A 23218-nucleotide genomic window follows, 5' to 3' on the forward strand; every position below is an offset into this window, starting at 1 on the left:
ATGACACGCATGCAGACGTATAGGAGGGCAGTGAGAGAACAGAGAGAGGCATTTTGTTCTTTTTTTTAATATATGCTTTAAGACTTGGCCTGCCGGTTACTCACAGCTATTTGAAGATTTTTTTTTTTTTTAACCTTTAAACCTATTTTTATTTACCCATCAATAGTACTGTGTGAACCTACCCAGCAGAGACAGGGAGGCGGGGCGGGGGGAATCACATCAGCCCCCGAGGAGCCAATATAGCCTAACGCAACGATCGATAGCCTCAAAACTTCATTTGGTTAAATCCAATGTGGTTTTTGTTGGTTTTTTTTGCTCATGTTGCTAAGCAACAAAAAAAAAAATTGTGCACTGCACTAACCGCAAAAAAGTAACGTCTGTAAATCCAATATCAAGTCAAAGCATTTTCATGACCCAACATTCAATATACAGTATAGTATTCTGAATTCCGTACATGATATTATTGAAAACTTTAATGTTAACCTCCTGTCTGTGGCTCCATCCCTTCAATCTTGCTTGCATCCAAGACCATTTTACTGATGAAATCATCTTATTTTACAATGTTACAGCAAAAAATATATTTGTCCTTTTTGGTTATTGGGCCTTATTTTAAATGTTTTGACTAGAAATTAGACAACATTAACAACAAACAGTATTTCTGTGGCTTAAATCGTCAAAGATTTATATGATATACAGTACATCCCCATTTTGTGCGGGAGTTGCGTTCCAGCACCACCAGTGAATGGCAAAAAAAATCCAGTAATTGATACACCCATAAAAACGTCTATTGACACCAGACTCGCCTCCCCTCCAAACCCTCCTGCTAGCTTGACGTTGGCGTTCTCTTCCGATTTCAGATCAACATTTGCAATAAAAGCAACTGTTGTATTTATTAGATTGGTACAACTCCAGATCCCTCCCCTTCTCTCAACTGCCATTGTCCACTCGTGACACAATCCAGGTTTAAGCTCTAAATATTCAACAAATTATAAAATGTGCAGGTACTCACCGCTAATGAGTGATAATGTACGATGATCCATGAACAGATGGAATTGGTGTCACGGTGTAGCCAGTCACAGCACACAACTGATGCGTTCAAGGACCGCCAAACAAAGTGCGAAATCTCAGGGCTCGATGAAAAAACATTATCAGTGAAACATATAGATATGTAAAAATGGTGGTCTTTTTAAACAGTGGTTCATGTATGCTATACATTTTACTTGTATTAAAACATACTGTACGTATTCTAAATTATTACTGACTTACGGTGAAATAGATGTATTTTCTAAAAAAAAAAAAAAAAATTGCCTACTTTTGGAGAATTTTAAAAAAATTTTGTTTACCCAAAATCTGGGAATTTGCGGGGCTGCGAATGCTGAATGGCGAGTATGCGGGGATCCACTGTACTGTACAGTACTTTACTGCTGGAAAATACTCAGTGCCCTCCTATAGTCTTGGCAGTAACATAAATGACAGCATGCTCTGTTACACCATGCCAAGCTGCTACAGTTTAGACATGTGGGTACCTTGTACCGAGCAGAGGGGTGTTGCACTTTAGATAGACGTGTACACTGTCAGCCTTTTACAACACAACACAATGGTATTGTTCTGAAAGGCACAGACACTAATGTAACCCGTACCAACAAGGAACGGGCACTATTGGCAATATAATCACACGTCATCAAATAGACTTAACTATGAAATGGTTAGCAAAGAAAGAGTCTGCTTTAGTGACAAAGTTAAAAAGAACCCAACAAATGTGTTATCAAAGTTTGTGCAAAAACAAAAGCAGACTATATATCTGGTGATCACTTTTACACATTTTCTTTTTTTTTTTACAAAATCAAAATAACCCTTTGAATTATTTCTTATTTCTGTAATGGCAGGTTTGTCACTTTTTTTAAGGGTTGAATATAGAATTGAGGCAGACGTCACGGGCAGTCAGACAAGTCAGTTAGAAATGCGTTTCCTTCTCCGAGACGGTGGATATTTTCCCGTCAACCTTAAGTTTAGCGTCATTGGCGGCATATGGACTGAGAGCGGCGAACTTTCCTCGCATTTTCAGGTCCGGGCTGGGCGTCGTCAACTTCTTCATTCTCTGCAAGGGCGGGGAGACATTAGGGGGGAGAAAGGGGGCAGGTGAGCAATTTGTGGTTGGTCCTTCCTGGACATAGTGGTACTGTTCAATGCCAGATCACATCTTGCACAAACTGGGAAAAAATGACCTGCATGGAAGTGTTCCAAGACGGATCATCTAAATTTTCCAGAAAACATCTTGATGAGACAAAAGCTGAATTTGCTGAATGGAATGTGTGTGTACCATTACATCTGACGTAAAAGTAGTGCTGCATGTGAGAAAAAGAACATCATATCAACAGTAAACTATGGTGGTGGTAGTTTGTTGGTCTGGACCTGTTTTACTGCTTCAGGACCTGGAAGAATTGCTGTGATAAATGGAACCATGAATTCTGCTGTCTACCAAAAAATCCTGAAGGATAATGTCCAGCCATCTGTTCGTGACCTCAAGATGAAACAAACTTGGGTTCTGCAGCAGGACAATGTTATTTTAGTTGACTGTTGGTCATGCTTTTTAAAATTACTGCGGTTGAGATTGAATTTCAAAAATAAATATGGCACTTATTCTATTACTTGTGTTGCATATGGCAGTATTTGTCTGTATGGCATGTCTGCATTATGAAATGCATCCGGTAGCATCCCAGTAAAAGAAGCATAATGTGACCATTCATGACACAAGATGCTCCATTCCATTCCATTTTCTTCTGCTTATTTGCGGGGGTGGCAGTCTCAGTTGGGAAGTCCATACTTCCCGGTCTCCAGCCACCTCTTCCAGTTCCTCCGAGGGGATACAAAGGTGATCCCAGGCCAGCTGTGAGACATAATCCCTCCAGCGTGTCCGAGGTCTGCCCCGGGGCCTTCTCCTGCCTGGAACACCTCACCAGGGAGGTGTCCGAGAGGCATCTGGACCAAATGACCAAGCCACCTCGACTGGCTCCTCTCAGTCTGAAGTTAGCAGCGGCTCTACTCTGAGCCCCTCCCGGATGACCGAGCTCCTCACCCTATCTTTTAGGGTAAGCCCAGCCACCCTACGGAGGAAACTCACGCAGCATCTGCGCCGATCCGCCTGTCAACCTCACGCTCCAACCTTCTCTCACTCGTGAACAAGACCCCGAGATACTGGAACTCCTCCACCTGTGGCAAGACCTCATTACCAAGAGTGTGAGTGTGAGTGTGATTCCACTATAATTGGAACACACCCTCTGAGATTGAGAAGGGTTTCAAAGAATTCCTTCCACTGCCGGACTATATTCTCAGTCAAAGTCAGCAGGCTTCCGTTTCCACTGTGAACATTGTGGACCTGGCACTGCTTCCCCTTTCTGAGGCATCAGATGGTTTTCCAGAACCTTTTTGAGACCGACCGAAAATCGTTCTCCTTATTTTCCTTATTAACCTTATTTTCGAACATGGAGTTTGTTATGGACAAACCTTGGTTCGCACAGAAGAATAAAATCACACCCCATGGGTTCAGTTCGGGGAGGCCGTTCCTCCCAATCACACTGCTCCAGGTCACACTGTCATTGCCCACATGGGTGTTGAAGTATACCAGTAGAACTACGGAGTCACCAGCTGGTGTGCTCTCCAGCACCCCTCTGACAGATTCCGAGAAGGCTGGGTACTCTGAACTACCATTTGGCACATACACACAAATGACAGTCAGGACCTTTTCCCCAATGCAAAGGCGTCGAGAAGTGACCCTCTCGTTCACTGGGGATGACTCCAACACGGAGGCAGCCAGGGGGCTATTCGTAAGCCCACCCCAGCTCGCCGCTCTCTCCTGCAGCAACTCCAGAGTAGAGCAAGGTCCAGTCTCTCTGGAGGAGTTTGGTTCCAGAACCCAAACTGTGGGTTGAGGTGGGATATATATATATATATATATATATATATATATATATATATATATATATATATATATATATATATGTATATGTATATATATATATATACACACACACACACACACTCTTGATCAAAATCTTCAGACCAGTTGAAAAATTGCTAGAATTTGCATTTTGCACATTTGGATCTTAATAAAGTTTTAAGTACAGCTACAATATGCAAAAACAAGAAGGGGAAGTGAGACAAAAACATTTGGAACTTGTAATTTAAGCAAAACAAAAAAAACTGAAATAGGTTGTTTATCATCTGATCAAAAGTTTAAGACCACAGGCTATGAAAGCCTAAATCTGCTCAAAACTTTCATTTTCTGTCAGGCATTCACACTGTCATGCCCTCCTGATGGCTAAAGCTAAGAAGCTTTCTCTTTTTGAACGTGGTCGGATTGTCGAGCTGCATAAGCAAGGCCTCTCGCAGCGTGCCATTGCTGCTGAGGTTGGGCGCAGTAAATCAGTCATTCTAAATTTTTTTGAAAGATCCTGAGCATTATGGAACAAAAAAGTAAAGTGGTAGACCCCCCCCAAAAAAAAATCACACCTGCGCTGAGCCGGAGGATCCGATTGGCTGTCCATCAAGATACAGGGCGGTCTTCGACCCAAATTGAGGCCCTTACTGGTGCAGATTGCAGCGCAATAATCATCAGACGACATCTGCGGAAAAAGGGTTTAAAAACCAAATTCAAAGACCTCGTCTCCTTCAACGCCACAAAACTGCCCGTTTAGACTTTGCCATGGAGCATCAAACATGGGACATTGAAAGGTGGAAAAAAGTTTGATTCTCGGATGAGAAAAAATGTAAGCATGGCGGTCTAGATGGCTTCCAATGTTACTGGCATGACAAGGAGATCCCACCTGAGATGTTTTCTACCCGGCACAGTGGAGGGGGTCCATCATGATCTGGGGTGCTTTTTCATTCAGTGGAACACCGGAGCTTCAGGTGGTGCGGGGTCGTCAAACGGCGGCTGCTTACGTGCAGATGTTGCAGCAGGCATCCCTCATGACTGAGGGCCCTCGTCTGTGTGGTAACAGCTGGGTTTTTCAACAGGACAACGCTGCAGTTCACAATGCTCGCTTGACAAAGGTCTTCTTCAGGGAGAATAACATCACTCTTTTGGACCATCCTGCATGTTCCCCTCATTTAAATCCCATAGAGAACATATGGGGATGGATGGCAAGGGAAGTTTATAAAAATGGCCATCAGTTCCAGACAGTTGATGCCCTTCGTGAAGCCATCTTCACCACTTGGAGCAATGTTCCCACTAGCCTCCTGGAAACACTCACATCAAGCATGCCCAAACCAATTTTTGAAGTGATTAACAAGAACGGTGGAGCTACTCATCACTGAGTCCTACTGAGAACATTTTTTGTTCTGTTTGGAGCGTTTTTTGTTATTTTTAAACTTTTGATCAGCTGATAAACAGCCTATTTCAGTTTAATTGTTGTTTTCAATAAATTACTTTTTCAAAGTGCTTTTTGTCTCACTCCCCCTTCATGCTTTTGCATATTGTAGCTCTACTTAAAACCTCATTAAGATCCAAATGTGCAAAATGCTAATTCCAGCACACACACACACACACACAAGTAAAGTAAAAGTAAAGTAAAAAAAAAAAAAAAAGGGACAGATTAAAAAAAAAAACACACATCTAATATACCTAAAAAAAACCTTGTCTGATTATAAGAAAGTGAATGTATGTTGGCAACCAGTTTATAATGTGCATTACTGCCACCCACTGGACTGGAGTGGAACAGTACTGACCTCAAGAAGAACAGTACTGTTTTAATTTACCGACTTTACATTTTTGCATTATTAACGACACAATAAATGTACGTTTCCGTATGCCACAAGTCAGTAAACTAGGAGTAATCAGGTAATACTGTTACGCCTTGGTGGAGGTTTGCATTTTTTGTTTGCCATGTTTTGTATCTTCCTTCTTTTTAAGCCTCTCAGCCTGTGCACGTCAAATCTAAAAAATGTGTAATTAAATATGTGTAATTAAACTCTATTGGCAGATAAACACAGAACACTATATTAAGGAATATTAGCAGTGTTATGAACTGAAACGTGTAAAATAAAAATGAACAAGTTGAATAGAGCAGAGCAGTATTACAAATCACCGCCAACATCCACACACACACGCACACACGGTGAGGCTGTGAGGGCTAATTTGTTCCTCAATGATGTGGTCCTTCATCTCGGATGAGAAAAAATGTAAGCATGGCGGTCTAGATGGCTTCCAATGTTACTGGCATGACAAGGAGATCCCACCTGAGATGTTTTCTACCCGGCACAGTGGAGGGGTCCATCATGATCTGGGGTGCTTTTTCATTCAGTGGAACACCGGAGCTTCAGGTGGTGCGGGGTCGTCAAACGGCGGCTGCTTACGTGCAGATGTTGCAGCAGGCATCCCTCATGACTGAGGGCCCTCGTCTGTGTGGTAACAGCTGGGTTTTTCAACAGGACAACGCTGCAGTTCACAATGCTCGCTTGACAAAGGTCTTCTTCAGGGAGAATAACATCACTCTTTTGGACCATCCTGCATGTTCCCCTCATTTAAATCCCATAGAGAACATATGGGGATGGATGGCAAGGGAAGTTTATAAAAATGGCCATCAGTTCCAGACAGTTGATGCCCTTCGTGAAGCCATCTTCACCACTTGGAGCAATGTTCCCACTAGCCTCCTGGAAACACTCACATCAAGCATGCCCAAACCAATTTTTGAAGTGATTAACAAGAACGGTGGAGCTACTCATCACTGAGTCCTACTGAGAACATTTTTTGTTCTGTTTGGAGCGTTTTTTGTTATTTTTAAACTTTTGATCAGCTGATAAACAGCCTATTTCAGTTTAATTGTTGTTTTCAATAAATTACTTTTTCAAAGTGCTTTTTGTCTCACTCCCCCTTCATGCTTTTGCATATTGTAGCTCTACTTAAAACCTCATTAAGATCCAAATGTGCAAAATGCTAATTCCAGCACACACACACACACACACAAGTAAAGTAAAAGTAAAGTAAAAAAAAAAAAAAAAGGGACAGATTAAAAAAAAAAACACACATCTAATATACCTAAAAAAAACCTTGTCTGATTATAAGAAAGTGAATGTATGTTGGCAACCAGTTTATAATGTGCATTACTGCCACCCACTGGACTGGAGTGGAACAGTACTGACCTCAAGAAGAACAGTACTGTTTTAATTTACCGACTTTACATTTTTGCATTATTAACGACACAATAAATGTACGTTTCCGTATGCCACAAGTCAGTAAACTAGGAGTAATCAGGTAATACTGTTACGCCTTGGTGGAGGTTTGCATTTTTTGTTTGCCATGTTTTGTATCTTCCTTCTTTTTAAGCCTCTCAGCCTGTGCACGTCAAATCTAAAAAATGTGTAATTAAATATGTGTAATTAAACTCTATTGGCAGATAAACACAGAACACTATATTAAGGAATATTAGCAGTGTTATGAACTGAAACGTGTAAAATAAAAATGAACAAGTTGAATAGAGCAGAGCAGTATTACAAATCACCGCCAACATCCACACACACACGCACACACGGTGAGGCTGTGAGGGCTAATTTGTTCCTCAATGATGTGGTCCTTCATCTCGGATGAGAAAAAATGTAAGCATGGCGGTCTAGATGGCTTCCAATGTTACTGGCATGACAAGGAGATCCCACCTGAGATGTTTTCTACCCGGCACAGTGGAGGGGGTCCATCATGATCTGGGGTGCTTTTTCATTCAGTGGAACACCGGAGCTTCAGGTGGTGCGGGGTCGTCAAACGGCGGCTGCTTACGTGCAGATGTTGCAGCAGGCATCCCTCATGACTGAGGGCCCTCGTCTGTGTGGTAACAGCTGGGTTTTTCAACAGGACAACGCTGCAGTTCACAATGCTCGCTTGACAAAGGTCTTCTTCAGGGAGAATAACATCACTCTTTTGGACCATCCTGCATGTTCCCCTCATTTAAATCCCATAGAGAACATATGGGGATGGATGGCAAGGGAAGTTTATAAAAATGGCCATCAGTTCCAGACAGTTGATGCCCTTCGTGAAGCCATCTTCACCACTTGGAGCAATGTTCCCACTAGCCTCCTGGAAACACTCACATCAAGCATGCCCAAACCAATTTTTGAAGTGATTAACAAGAACGGTGGAGCTACTCATCACTGAGTCCTACTGAGAACATTTTTTGTTCTGTTTGGAGCGTTTTTTGTTATTTTTAAACTTTTGATCAGCTGATAAACAGCCTATTTCAGTTTAATTGTTGTTTTCAATAAATTACTTTTTCAAAGTGCTTTTTGTCTCACTCCCCCTTCATGCTTTTGCATATTGTAGCTCTACTTAAAACCTCATTAAGATCCAAATGTGCAAAATGCTAATTCCAGCACACACACACACACACACAAGTAAAGTAAAAGTAAAGTAAAAAAAAAAAAAAAAGGGACAGATTAAAAAAAAAAACACACATCTAATATACCTAAAAAAAACCTTGTCTGATTATAAGAAAGTGAATGTATGTTGGCAACCAGTTTATAATGTGCATTACTGCCACCCACTGGACTGGAGTGGAACAGTACTGACCTCAAGAAGAACAGTACTGTTTTAATTTACCGACTTTACATTTTTGCATTATTAACGACACAATAAATGTACGTTTCCGTATGCCACAAGTCAGTAAACTAGGAGTAATCAGGTAATACTGTTACGCCTTGGTGGAGGTTTGCATTTTTTGTTTGCCATGTTTTGTATCTTCCTTCTTTTTAAGCCTCTCAGCCTGTGCACGTCAAATCTAAAAAATGTGTAATTAAATATGTGTAATTAAACTCTATTGGCAGATAAACACAGAACACTATATTAAGGAATATTAGCAGTGTTATGAACTGAAACGTGTAAAATAAAAATGAACAAGTTGAATAGAGCAGAGCAGTATTACAAATCACCGCCAACATCCACACACACACGCACACACGGTGAGGCTGTGAGGGCTAATTTGTTCCTCAATGATGTGGTCCTTCATCTACACAGATTAAATCTGTGACCAGTAAAATGATTGGCATGGCCTTTTTTGTGGCTCTGACTTCATACAACTGAGAAGTAATTAAAAGTTTGAGCTCTTAAAAGCATTTATTCAGAAGTTCATTTTTAAAGTACTGTAGAAATGATTGTGTGTGTGTGTGTGTGTGTGTGTGTGTGTGTTTTACCTCAGAGAAGGTGCCAGGAGTCTTCCAGATCATCCAGATTATCCCCAGAGGGATGCACACCATAGAGGACATGGCCATGAACCAGCCGATACCATAGCCCCACTCAGGGTAGGTGTACACGTTGTTGTACTTCAGTGGCTTGTATTTGATTAGGAAGAACAGGAAAATACCCTAAAGAACACACACAAATACATTCTTTATGTATTACATGCTTTACTGTCAAAAAACAGTTTACTTGGTGGTGGACTCACAGCACAGATGCCCGGGGTCAAGATCATCCAGCACCATTTGATGAAGAAGACAGGCTTGTAACCAATCATGTCCTCAATGTTTAAGTAGAATCTGTCGCTGCCTGAAAACAAACATTGGTCACTCCTCTTCTCGAGTCAAAATAATGGCAAGACTGATCTCTAGTGGCACACTGCAACGCCCAGCTAGGCTCAACCGTTGGTGATACGTGTGCGTTATCTTCACCTCCACCAGAGGGCGGAGTTGCCCCTGGCCTGTTTTTCCTCTGCAGGTCACTTTGCTCCAATGTGAATAAAACACACAAACTGTTATCCTCTTACCATACACCCATCCGATACATATGGACTCAAAGATGGCCACAAACAGCAAGCACATGCCACTGGCAGCATACGAGTCGAACAGCTGAAAGACGTACATCCCTCCCTGTTGGGAGACAAGACTGGAGTCAAAATGATGTGAGTCAAACTGGCCTGTTAGCAAACTGAAAGTCCTTATAACCAAGAAACAGCATTGCTTGTAAATGCTGAGGGATGCTGTCACTGAGCCAAATTTCCTAGTTAAAAAAAAAAAAAGGGACAACTACATTAGATCCCCGCTTTTCACGGCCTACTAACGAATGGAGAAAATCCAATAGTAATTGAGGCGCAAACAGAAATGTCTATTATGGAATCCCTCCTGCAAGCCTGACGTTGACATCATTCCTTCCCCACGCCATGCAGCTTTTCAACACAACAGAGGGGGAGTGATAAAAACCACACACAAGACTGGACTTTTTACCTTATTATGTATTATTGCACTACAAATTTGAATTGATCTGTTCCATATTTATTTATTTATTTATTCCTATTCTTATTTTATTCCTATTCTTTTCTTATTTTCCTTTTCTTAGCTCTCCTGTCTTGCCTTGGTTATTTTTATTTTTATTTTTTTTATGATTAAGTTCATTATGACATTTTTGCAGAGCTGCTAGAAATGTGAATTTCTCTTATACTTAAAGTATCTATCTCTCTATCTATCTATCTATCTATCTATCTGATTAGATTCAGCTGCAGAACCCTCCCCTTCTATCTTCAACTGCCATTGTTCACTTGTGACACAATCCAGGTTTAATCCCTAAATATGCCTCACACACTTATTAAACTCATTGAAAGTATAAAATGTATCGGTACTCACGACTAATAATGATATAATCTAATGATGTAAAATGATCAATGAACACAGTGTAAGTTATATATACTGTAAGTTTCACTTTTGCGTCTCACAGCAACTATGGTGCATTCAAAAACCACCAAACAAAGTGCGGAATCAACGCTTGACAAAAAAACATTATCAGTGAAGCATAAAGACATAAAAATAATTTTAATACAAAATTGTGGACTTTAACAGTGGTACATGCATGCTGTACATTTTACCTATATTAACACATATGTATAAATTAGGGTGAATGTTTTCTGTGGAAAAAATGCTTTTAATTTTTTCAAACCAAAAATTCACAAATTTGCAAAAATTCTGCTGAAAACAGCCTATTTTTGGAGAAATGAAATAAATACGACTGTCAAATGATTAACAATTTTAATCAAATTAATCTGTTTTCAAATTAATTAATCATGATTATCACCATTTGCCACTGTGTGAAATATGCCCATTTTTGCTGTATTTTATGAACAGAAGGACAAATGACAGGACACAATTGTATACTGTATATTTGTATGTATTAACAGCTCCAAATGAACTGAACATTTAAATCAAGCTAAAGGACACTACACGTCTGAAAATCTATTTGCACAAGGATAGTCTCTTTAATAGAACCATGAAGAGTTGCGTTCAAAGACACCGCATAACTTAAGCTGAATTCACGTTTTGAGTGTAGATGTATTTTACGGGATTTTCAAGCATACTTAAATGCAGCAAATTGTACTTCCGCAGGAAGAGTTATGTTAGTGAGAGATAACAATATCCTCTTACTTTTTTTCTAGATCTGTTTATTTACACCACACACACACGCATAATAAAGATGTGACTTTTGGAGTGTCAGTGAATGCACCTTGCTGTCGAGTGACAAAGAGGAAGTGTCATTCTTAGGACGAGCTGACTAGAGACATGTTTGTGAGTTGGAGATAGCATATATGGTGTTGGAATTGCACTGTTGTTGATGTATTCAGGTCAGAATGACGTTATTAAAAGAGCGGCATACTCTGTAACTCTGTGGGGACGCGATTGTGTTTCCGTCTGCCATCATAACAGAGAGATGTGGCTCGACATGATGCGCATGCATTAATGACGCAAAAGATGTTAACATAATTAATGAAATAAATTAGTTACTGCCGTTAACGCGCTAATTTTAACATTCCTAATATATAATCAATTTAAAAAATAAATTTTGACTAAAATTTTTTTATTGCAAATGTGTGGGTACCCACTGCATATCGTAGCAACCCCTCAGATGCAAATACTGTGTCCCCCCCAGGGGCTGTTGGCAGCAAAAACGTATCTTTCTTTTCAGAAATTTAATATTTCAAAAGAGCTACAGTAAGTGTTTAGTTTGAATCTGTTGAAAAAGGCTGTTAAAAGTGTACAGTACCAGTAATGGTAACACATCCTGCATTCACTCAGGACAGCTCCTCTATTCCACTAAAAGCGCCTTCATGAATAAAAATCTCCTATGAATCCAAGAGCAGGTATTACATCAGACCTGTGGTGTTCTCGTAAACAGAAAATAACCCAGTATTTAAGCCCAATATTGAATATCGAACTTCCCAAGGGACCTTTTCTAAACGCACTCATGTGGTATGCTTCTTGTGGTACTTTTGATGGCAGTGTACAATCAAAATATCTGGAGAGCAGTTAAAAGTGGCAGATGAGTAAATAGTGAACATTTTAATATACTAGTGACATGTCACTGGAAATGAGTAAGATGATCTTAAAATTGTACAAAAAGGGCTGTTTATTACAAAGATTACTTTAGCACAGTGCAGAGAGTTACAGTATGTATAATGGCCCTTATGGACCCTGCACAGTAGATAATGGTTGAAGTGCAAGCGCTTATAGAAACGAGAAGCTTTTAGTTGGTTTAGAGGGTTTCTTGGATGATATAAGGAACAACAGCAAGAAGGTTTTAAAAGCACGACCGAGCTGGATGCTGTTCCACAAACTGTATATAGCTTTATTGCAGACAACCATATGATACACTCTGTTTTGCTTACATAAGGGTTGGACATCGAGTCTCGAGCATTGATAGGAACCGGGAACAACATTCCCATTTTCCCCAGATCGTGCTTTAAAAAAAAAAAAAAAAAAAAAAAATTCCTATTTTCGATGCCCTGTTAGCCAACCAGAAGAAATAGCTTCAAACACAGACGAAGAAGAAGCCGGCAAGCACCAGCAAAAAAGAAGCAGCTATTAAGTTTGACTTAACTTCATTTAAAAAAAGAGCGGTCGGCTCAGTGCAACATTTGCAACACAATGATATCATGCAAAGGAGGGCGCACAACCAACATGATTAAACGCCTCCAGATTCATGGTGTAAATTCATGTAGTAGAGTGCTCTGTCTTTAATGCGCTACGTCGGTCTTCCTCTAAGCAGTAAGAATCACAAAATCAAACAATGAATGATGTCTGTCTCATGCCAATGTAACTGAGGGTTTCAGTTTCAGTTCAGTTTCCGCTGAAGTCATGGAAGTTCGGTGTAAATAAGAGACCTTCTCAACCCACACAACACACTTCCAGCCTTCATAATAACAGCGCTTTGCACTAAATCCTGCTTACTGTGGTAACAAAATAAGGGTGTCATAAAAAAGATTGCTTACACAAACAATGAGGCAGAAAAGTATACTCGTGCCTAGGGTTGGGCATCCAGCATCGACGGGAACTGGGACTAACGTTCCAATTCTCCTGGAATCATTTTAAAAATTTCAATGCCAACGTTTGGTGATCAAACAACTTGCTGATCGGCAAAGATGGTGGCATAACACCAACGAAGAAGAAGCATCAGGAAGCGTTTCTGTTCATCCATTTCAATCATGGGCAGTGTGCGACGGCCCTCGCTACTTTGGCTGAAAATGTGCAAAACAAGAGGATTGCGCAAAGGATGCACCACTAACCTCCGGATTCACAGTGTGCAGAGTGCCCTGTTTTTGATGCGCTACGCCAGACTTCTTCCAACCAGTCATGTTGGTAAAACAATAAATTAAGTCAATATTATACCAACATTGAAGCAGCAAAGACATTATACTATACTTTTTGACTCGCGGGCCGCACTGAGTTAAACTGCCCGGGGTGCCAGACGATATACAGTATTTGATACACGCACACTAGTTTAAGCTCATAATTAAACAGTCCAGTGAAAATTATGTCTTATTTTATCTGTAAAAGTGTCATGCAATCTGCTATATGTGCTTGTGCTTGAATTTTATACAGTCAAACCTGTCTTAGCGGCCACCTGTATAGAACGGCCACCTGCCTATAGCGGCCACTGAAAAATCCCCCGCAGAAAATTTATGTGTTGTGGACCCTGTGTATAGCGATCACCTGTCTAACACGGCCAGCGGCCAACCATTTTGTATCCCTTGGTCAATATCTGACTGCATATAGTGGCCAAAATGCCGACTCAACAGAAGCTTCATGTACAAAAAAAATTCTTTTTTTAAGCAATGAAGCCGTCGTGTGTAGACTTTAATTACTGAGTCCTAGCTCAGTCACAATCATTCACAAGATCCACACAAACTGTCAGTTGTTCCACATTAAAAAAAAGCCGTCTTCTTTGGAGCTTGTTGCAGACAGTGACACCGTTTATTTACTGGTGTGAGACAATGTGCACTGGTCAATACTGTAATGCACTTTGTTGTGGGGAAGGAGAGACTCACGTCGCCGATGCAATTTAATCGCTTTATTAACAGCGGTTTATTAACCTAGTACTGTAGTTCTTTACAACTTTTATCCGCAGTCCCACAGTGCCCTCTACTGGTCAACATGTAACAGTATAATTATATGTATCTACAAACACAAGCTTCTAATCACAGACATGCACAAATTCAAAATGGCCGCCAATCTGTCTATAACGGCCACTTGCCCATAGCGGCCACTTTTCCGTTTCCCTTTAGACAGGTTTCACTGTAGTTGTTTTTTTTTTTTTTTTTTTTACTGATTAAGACACCCGGAATATACATGAATAAAGGATGTGTGATATACAATACATGGGGATGATGATGATGACAGTGATGTTGGTAACGCGTTACAAAGGAACGTGTTACTCTTGCATAACCACTTTTTTCAGTAACGAGTAATTTCAAGCGTTACTATTTCAAAACAAGTAACCTGATTGAAGTTACTTATCCAAAGCCACTTTGCGTTACTGTTTTTCAACAAATAGAAAGCCATCATTGCTGCTGTGACGGTGGCGAGTGAGGTGTGTCAACAACAATGGTAGCAGGAGGGAGCTCGGCTTTTGCTAGGTGGAAATACAGTCACTACTTCGACTTAGTGTCCAACAAAGATAGGAATATTACGGTTCGTTGTACGCTCTGTCCTGGAGACAAACTGTTATCTGCCTTCAATAACACAACATCAAATTTGAAGAAACATTTGGACTCGCAGCACGGCACAGTCAAGCTCACGGCGAAAGTTCCTACTGATGGAGCAAAAAGGAGAGCTACGAGTGCAACAGGTCCGACGCCACTCAAACAACAGAAACTGGACTTCGGTGGAAAATCAGTAAGTGGAGGGGAGTTGAAGAGGTTGGTTGCGCGGTACATCGTGGAGGAAATGTTGCCGCTGAACACGGTTGACACACCGTCGTTTCGTGCCATTATACAGACGATCCCCACTACTGTCACAGCTGAGCTTCCGCACAGAACATCATTTTCATCCTATCTGGAGCATGAGTATGCTAAAATGGAACGTAATATCAAGACTGCGATGAATGACGTCGAGTTTGTGTCAACTACTGTTGATATTTGGACGTCGAACAACAGAAGTTATATGGGAGTGACGCTCCACTGGATTGGTAGACATATTATTATTACATTTATATATTCCATCCATCCATTTTCTATACCACTTCATCCTCATTAGGGTCGTGGGGGCATGCTGGAGCCTATATTTTTTTTTACATTTTCATAAAACAGATGTCCGATGGCAAGCTGATGGCAAGTGAGACTTTTTCTTAAATAAAATCATTCATTTTTGATTTTTTATTTAAGTTCAACATTATATATACATTGCTGATGTTGCACCAATAAAAATAGTGTTAATAAGACCTGTTGTCCTTCTGTGGTGAAGGGTAGTGTTGCAGGCAGCAGCTGTAAGTAACTGAAAAAGTAACTAGTAATGTAATTTAGTTACTTTCTAAATAAAGTAATCTGTAAAGTAACTAAGTTACTTTTTAGTTCAGTAATCAGTAGTCAGTAATCGGATTACTTTTTCTTAGTAACTGTGGCAACACTGGATGATGACGAAATGTCTTCATGGAATGAATGGAACACAAAGTGAATATGGTTATATTGCATTCAAACGTACATGTAAAACATTCATATACTCCACTGAGTCTCACCTCTGTACACATGATGAGTCCTATGAGGAAAGAGGCGATAGACATGCCGAGAATCAGCAGTTCTCTACGGTAGCCTCTCCTGAAGGTTTCTGGGTACATGTCCACCACGGCCGTCACTAAGCTTTCCACACACACAAACTGGGAAATACACAGTCAACAATGATGCGTGGGTCACAAATTGGAAATACTGTAAATGCTCTAATTGTAGAGCAGTGGTCACCAACTTTTTTGAGACCAAGAAACCTGGTCTCGGCCATGAACCTGCACAAGATTTTTTTCACAACACAATGCAGGTACATTTTGAAATGTATTATAACTTTGCATGCATAACCTAAGCACGATATTTTAACAGTTTTCCATAAATTAAAACAGCTGCTACTACTAGTCATTTATGTTGATGTGTAGTTATGTAAAGACACATGTAAAATGGTTTGCAGATTATTATCTTTATGGTTACAATAAAAGAACTATAGTTCCCATGATGCTTAGAGTGCATTACCAGGAAGTTGTGAAATGGATGCTACTACCACATGTTTTGATAGAAGTCATATGCAGCAATTGTGTTTTGATATGACAAATCTTAAGTTTGATCAAATGTAGAATTACTACAGCTTCTGTTTGGACATTAACGCCGCCGCAGCTGTTGCACTCAAATGAAAAAATGCATTCCTCGAGTAGCAAGTGACGCAAGTGGCATATGTGGTTTCAATCCTGCCTTGTGCATTGCCACTTCCATATAACGTGCATTATAATTCACAGGAGCGATGCCATAGTTCACAGTCTGGTAGACGTCTACATTGCCTGTTCGCATGAGACAGCTTTCTCTAAACGAGAAATATCGTCACGTTTTCATCTCATGACACCTCTTGTAATTACAGTATATACAAGTTAAATATAATTACATGTTTACTCAGGTTATTAAAATAAATGTGTGGGTTAAGATGTCTGATCTTACCTGGCTGTCCAGTCCAAGAAAGATGAGCATCATGAAGAAGAGACAGGCCCAAAGTGGAGACAGAGGCATCATGGTGACAGCTTTTGGGTAGGCGATGAATGCAAGACCAGGACCTTGAAACAGATATCACTATTACAATATTTCCATTAAGAGTTGTCTGTACCACACTTTTTTGTACACATCAGTCATTTTTCTTTTGTTTTTTGTTTTCTGGAGAAAACTGATGCATTGAGCGTGTAGCACCACAGCAGAGATAAATGGTCCAAAACATGAACACAAGGTGACTGATTATGTTTCTGGATGCTGAGCTTTGAAACAAGACTAACTGGTTCAAAATAAGATGCGTCGGGCAGCCCCATTATCAGGGGCTGCCCTACTCACAGAAATGCATTAAGTTCCGTCCTCGCTGTGCTCGGGGACAAGCATTTTAAATCTCTCACGCTGTCATTCCCACTAAATCATTCATAGCAACTTGAATAAATCATAAAGTGGTGGTCTGAGAGGCTGCGCGAGTGTGAAGTTACATAATGCGTATTCACATGATGATGGATGAGGGGAACAAAGATTCATAGACTTTCTCTGCTCTATAATATGATTGTGAGACGCCCACATGCTAATGAGGCGCAGGTTGCGGCGACTTCTGTTCCTCACTCACCAGATTCTGCCACGGCCTCGATGGGAACATTCTGTTCGTAGGCCATGAATCCCAGCACTGAGAAAATAGCGAAACCTGCCACAAAGCTGGTGCCACTGTTCAGACAGCACAGCATGATGCAGTCCCTGAGGTGGAAGCCACGAAAGTATTAAAATGTTAAGAGTCGCAAGTTAAAGTACAATCAACACAGACTGCCTGTACTTTATGTTCATAATGAAGTACATAGAAGTTTACAGATGGTCAGGTCAATTTTACCTATAGCAGTTGTTGTTGTAGGCGTTATAACTACCAAGAGCAGTGAGGCAGCCCAAGCAGATGGCGTAGGAGAAGAAGATCTGGGTTCCTGCATCCACCCATACCTGGAGTAATGCAGACATCATAACTTACAAACACATGGGTACTTGATAGAGAAGGTAGAAGATCTTCACACCTTCGTAGATGCCTACCCCTTCATACATGTGAAAATATTGTCACTAAGTTTCAGGGAATATTCAGTGAAAAATTAAGTGATGCTAAAAATAATTCTAGATCTACACAAATATTCAGTTTTTGTCCTTGCTACAATGAAGTTTCCCATTCAATCCCCCTGTGACTGTTGATGTACTGTATATAAAAAAAATAGAAATGTATATAAACCTAATACACAGTATGTTGTTTCTACAAAGTAACATGCTCTAATTGCAAGATTGTTTCTTTGTACAGTTTTTCAATGATATCAGTGATGTAGCCATACGTTTTTGTTCTTGGCTCCAAATGCGAGACAATCCATGTTATTTGAGAATATTTAAAGGTACAATTTAATAAAACTTGCATGCAAGGAGACAAACCAATCCAACCTGGACAGCTTCTAGAGAAAATGTCTGACTAGTCATGCTAAAATGTAGTATAGGAAGCCACATATGCGAGGGGAGGGAGGGCAACGATGAAGGGCAGACGCACATACCTAGACACCAAAGGCTATTTGAATCAAGTGATAAGCATGTGAAGGACTTGTTTTAGAGACAACAGGCCACTAGCCTCAAGCATATAATCATGGCAAGTAACGTTCACTCTATACTGCATGCAATCACACACTGATCTTGTGTTCTCTGCGCACAGCAAATCCTTACAGCGCAACAAAATAAAATCCAACCTGAACTGTAAATAAAAATGTATTCTGTACCATTCTGCAATACAACTCCGTGAGTCACAGCTGAAAATAAGCGGTAACGACACAATGACGAACACTGAGACAGTTTTCTGAGTGAAAAGTGTGAACTAAATGAGTGGCTTAACTGTGAATGCGGTACAGGCATGCTTTTATTTTGATGTCCAGACGAATACAGGAAGTGTTATGCCGGGTTTGCCTGAGTGATGCTGAAGGGACCGGAAGGAGGGTGGTTTTTTTTTGGTTGAGATTTTTTTTTATTTTAAATTTTTGTTTAGAGAAAAGTAAACAAATACAGCAAATGTGGCATCACTTTCAGCTACATTTCCAGAATGAAATAGCGACAGAACAGGCTGCTGCAAAACAGAAAGGAAATAAGGACAATTAATTAACATAATTAATAAAATAAATGGCAAAAAAGAAAATAAATAGAAAATGAAATGAGAAACTATAGGGATGTGAACAATAAGGAGGACCAATCAGCGGGAGTTTCACTGATCGACCAATGAGCGGATAAGATGCTAATCAGTATGCTCTCGCAGGTAAACATGGAGGAAAAAAAAAAAAATCTGTGTCAGATTTCTCAGAGCTATTTGACATTTAAAAAAAATATATATGTATAGTCATATAAAGAACAAAGCAGCGTCATGGGAATTTGTTGGCGCCAGAGTAAACACATCAGGTAAGTTTACAGTAATTTATGTCAGTTCATCTTCAATACGAGCAAGATCCGGTAACTAGCAAGAGTAGTCTATCAACACCGGCCGCTTTTCCTCTGAACTACTTACTCCCAATATATACCCCCAATTTCCCTCCACATCTGACAGCCAATCAAAACCGTGGGAGACTCGTAATCCGTTCTAGATGTGACCTAGTCACTCACCGGTGTCGCCGGCCACAAAAGGTCAGCAAGGCGTATTTCACAATGTAGCTTTCTTTTTTGTCCCCCCCAGACAAAAGAAGCCGTGGAACTATCTCATCCAATTAATTATCTGAATCTTGGAGGAAACGCCTACTTCATTAGCCGCTCATCGCCTCCCGTGTGGAGGGTTTTCTATGCGTTGGCGATGAGTTTCGCCAATCGCAATTGTTTGTCACCTTCCGTGTGTCGTGGCCATAACTTGCCATGGTTGAAGACAAGAATGCTAACGCGCCGGCTAGCTAGGGCCGGTGTTTGAATGCCTAAGTTTGGAACGTCTTAATTGTTAATTAATTTCAAGAAGGCTGCAAAACTTGACCAGCGTCTGGACTGCTGAAAACACTATGCTCAATCTGAAATGTTGTACGATTACCTTTATGACATTTTGAGTATGGTATTGTTTACTTTTCCAAGCTAAAACAGAATTTTCATTGCATCCATGTGACAAATATTTCTATTTACTTATCTGTGCTTGGAAGAGATGTGTCATTATTTCAGGGGGTTTTCAATATTTATTTATTATTTAATATTAATTGGACTGAAGGTTAAGACTTAGATTGATGTTTATTGTCATTGCACACAGTATACAACGAAACTTAGTTTTGTGGCTCCATTTACATTTCTAGCAACATTAAGACAGTTCTCAGGTTTTGGACAGGTGCGATACTACAAGTGTGAACCTCTGATGGCACTCACAGACGTCCAAGGAATGCTCAGGTCGTTTGTGTGTATGCTCAGCTATTTGAAAAATTAGCCAAAATATTGATGTGAATTCAGTGTGACATTAATGTGTAGCTTAGCAGAAATACATATGTACGTTACTGCATAATTATAACAAAAACTAATCAAATCAAATCAAATGGAGAAAAGGACACTAAACATTTTGAGAGTGCAATAATAAGCCATATTTTCCTGATATCTTCAATGAACAGCATGGTATTAAGAAAGGCCACAGGAAAGCAGTCTGCACTTGTAGCATAGGACCTCTGAACCCACAAGGTAGCATGGGGTGCTAGCGGATTCAAACCGCATGCAGCATAGCTCTTTGAAAACTCTCTCACATCACCATTCAGCCACTAATCTCATTTCACCGCCGCAAAACAATTAACAAACGCACAATCTTCACTCCCTCCTGGGAGTAACCACGGTAACTTCCGTGACCCCACAAACACAGGCCTGTTCCTGTGGAAGAACAGCCCTTTCTTCCCTAATGTTCATTGATGTTCCCTTTTAGTGCACCGTGGGCTGATGGCCGCGCAGTAGGGAAACCTTTAACGTATTGTGTTGAGTCTGTGGAAACATGTCCACGATGTGAAAATCGAAGGTTGTCATGAGTTTTGATATAATGCTCTTTGTTGTTTTGTTAGTTACCACGACAAAACAAAAAAACTACTGCACAGATTGCGAAATAGGGCTGCAACGATTAATCTGCGTTGATAATAAGAATTTGTCGAGATTTGTTATTGACGCTTAATAAAATTTTGATTGATAGACCTCCACTGAGTCTTTTATTTATAAGAAGACGGGTGAGGGCAAGAAGTAGAAAGAAAAAATGGTAGGTGAGGAGCGAGAAGCGGCATTACAGGCGGTAATTACAGTCGTGCCTTGTTTATCGCCAAATGGTTCCAGAGAATTTCCGCAAAATAGAATTCAACATTAATAAATTTTATATTTTCGCAGTTTATACAGCAAATCATATAAGCAATCGTTACTAGTCAACTAATCAAAAAAATAATTGCTGACTAGTCAACAATTAAAATAATCGTTAGTTGCAGCCTTACTGTGAGTGCATTTTTCAACATTTCCCTTTGTTTTCGTACTAATGTACGTGCAAATACAAATCAGCGGTGTTGAAAGGGTGAATGAAAATACATTTCTGGGGCTCATAATAGATGAAAACATGAATTGGAAATCTCATATTAAATACATACAACATAAGGTGGCGACAAAAACCTCATTATTGAACAAAGCAAATTTTGACCATCAAAAATTACACCATACTCCCTACTGTTCTCTGGTCTTACCATATCTAACTTATTGTGTGGCGATATGGGGTAATAATTATAAAAGTAATCTTCAAAAAAAATCAGTTAAGATAATCCATAACGACGTGTATAAAGAACATACAAATCCTCTATTTCTAAAATCAAAAATATTAAAATTTGTTGATCTAGTAAATTTTCAAACAGATAAAATTATGCATAAAGCAAACGATAACCCGCTACCCAAAAATGTCAATAATAAAACAATCCTTTTCAACAAGAGAGGAGAAGTATAATCTCAGGGAAAAACTAAACTTAAAACATGTATATGCGAGAACAAAGCTAAAAATTAAGACTGGGCGATATGGACTAAAACTTCTATCCCGATATATTTAGGTTGAATATCGATATACGATATATATCGCGATATTGTTTAAGCAAAGTGAGTTCAAACAAAATCAAAGCCAAATATGCGTGTCAGGTTGTTTTATTAAAATAAATACTTAACATGAGGATGGTTTTAGAAATTTTAAAGCTTCATGCAAGATGCACAAAAATCTTATCTAAAAAATAGCCTCTAAAATAAAGTGGGCCATTCTCTTTTTGAAATGAATACAGAAAAAGCCAAATATTATCATTTTTTTTTAATATAACAAACCTTTAGCTATGCTCAAATCCTCAGCTAACAGCAAAAGAACAAAATATGAAGAAGTGCCCGGTTTAAGAGGAAATTTTTAAATGTCAGCAACTCAAAAATACTTTCAATTGAACAGTAGTATTTTTTAGGTAAACATCTTTAGAAGACACAAGCATGTCTTATTTTGTGCCAGGAACACCAACCTGTCAACTCCATCAGGCAGAGTAACTGTCTGTCAGTCTTCCTTGTACATTTGTGGTAGAGCTTGTTGTCCTAAATAATTGTGACTGCAAAGCTTGCTGGACATCGCGAGTCCATAGTTTTCAGCAGGTTTTTAAAGCAGTCTTTTTCCACTGTTGTAACGGGGACCATATCTTAGCAATGTGAAAGGACACGTCTTTATAACAGAACACCACCTTGCTTTTCCTTTCATGAGGAACGCAACAGATGGAATCGGAGTCACGGTGTAGAAGTTAGGGGTGTCCCAATACACTTTCGATTGGATACCAATATTGGCGTATTTTATCGGCCAATACTGATATCAATCTGACAACAACACAAATTAATAATCACTTATTTTGTAGTGTGGAATGTTGGAAAAAGCTTGAGCAACAACAGAGAACAATAATCAGCAACAGCAGGTATGACAAAATCGGACCCATTTACTTCTTTAAGCACTTGGGGTATGGTTTTATCCACAATGTAGTGGCGGCTAGGCCTAATATAGCAAGGTTTGAGGTGCTCGATTAAGCGTTTAAACCCAACATTACAAACCACTGACAGGGGCTGGTCATCTTTTCTGTTTTAGCCAATGACTTCTATCACACGAGTTTCAAATGTGCAATGAATTTGGTTGTATTAAACTTCTTGTTCCGTGCCACCACGGGAAACTTGTGCATGACAAGTGTTGCACTCAGCGACTTTAACAAAATATAAACACGGTTTATATCACT

At 39.8% G+C, this 23218-nt stretch overlaps 1 protein-coding gene across 1 annotated transcript in view; it reads right to left on the minus strand.

The window, feature by feature from the left end:
• Positions 1-1821: 1821 nt before the first annotated feature.
• The window catches only part of slc6a11b (solute carrier family 6 member 11b), a 41420-nt gene continuing 20023 nt past the window's right edge, over positions 1822-23218 (minus strand). Inside the window, exons 8-15 of the mRNA XM_054785897.1 lie at positions 17836-17939; positions 17581-17705; positions 16926-17038; positions 15971-16108; positions 9744-9846; positions 9426-9526; positions 9175-9345; positions 1822-2098 (exon numbers count right to left, since the gene is read on the minus strand). Coding sequence (XP_054641872.1) covers positions 1955-2098; positions 9175-9345; positions 9426-9526; positions 9744-9846; positions 15971-16108; positions 16926-17038; positions 17581-17705; positions 17836-17939 — 999 coding nt within the window. The 3' untranslated portion in view covers positions 1822-1954. The remainder of the gene's footprint in view (positions 2099-9174; positions 9346-9425; positions 9527-9743; positions 9847-15970; positions 16109-16925; positions 17039-17580; positions 17706-17835; positions 17940-23218) is intronic.

This window comes from Dunckerocampus dactyliophorus, chromosome 8 (genome assembly GCF_027744805.1).
Source record: "Dunckerocampus dactyliophorus isolate RoL2022-P2 chromosome 8, RoL_Ddac_1.1, whole genome shotgun sequence".
NCBI lineage: Eukaryota > Metazoa > Chordata > Actinopteri > Syngnathiformes > Syngnathidae > Dunckerocampus > Dunckerocampus dactyliophorus.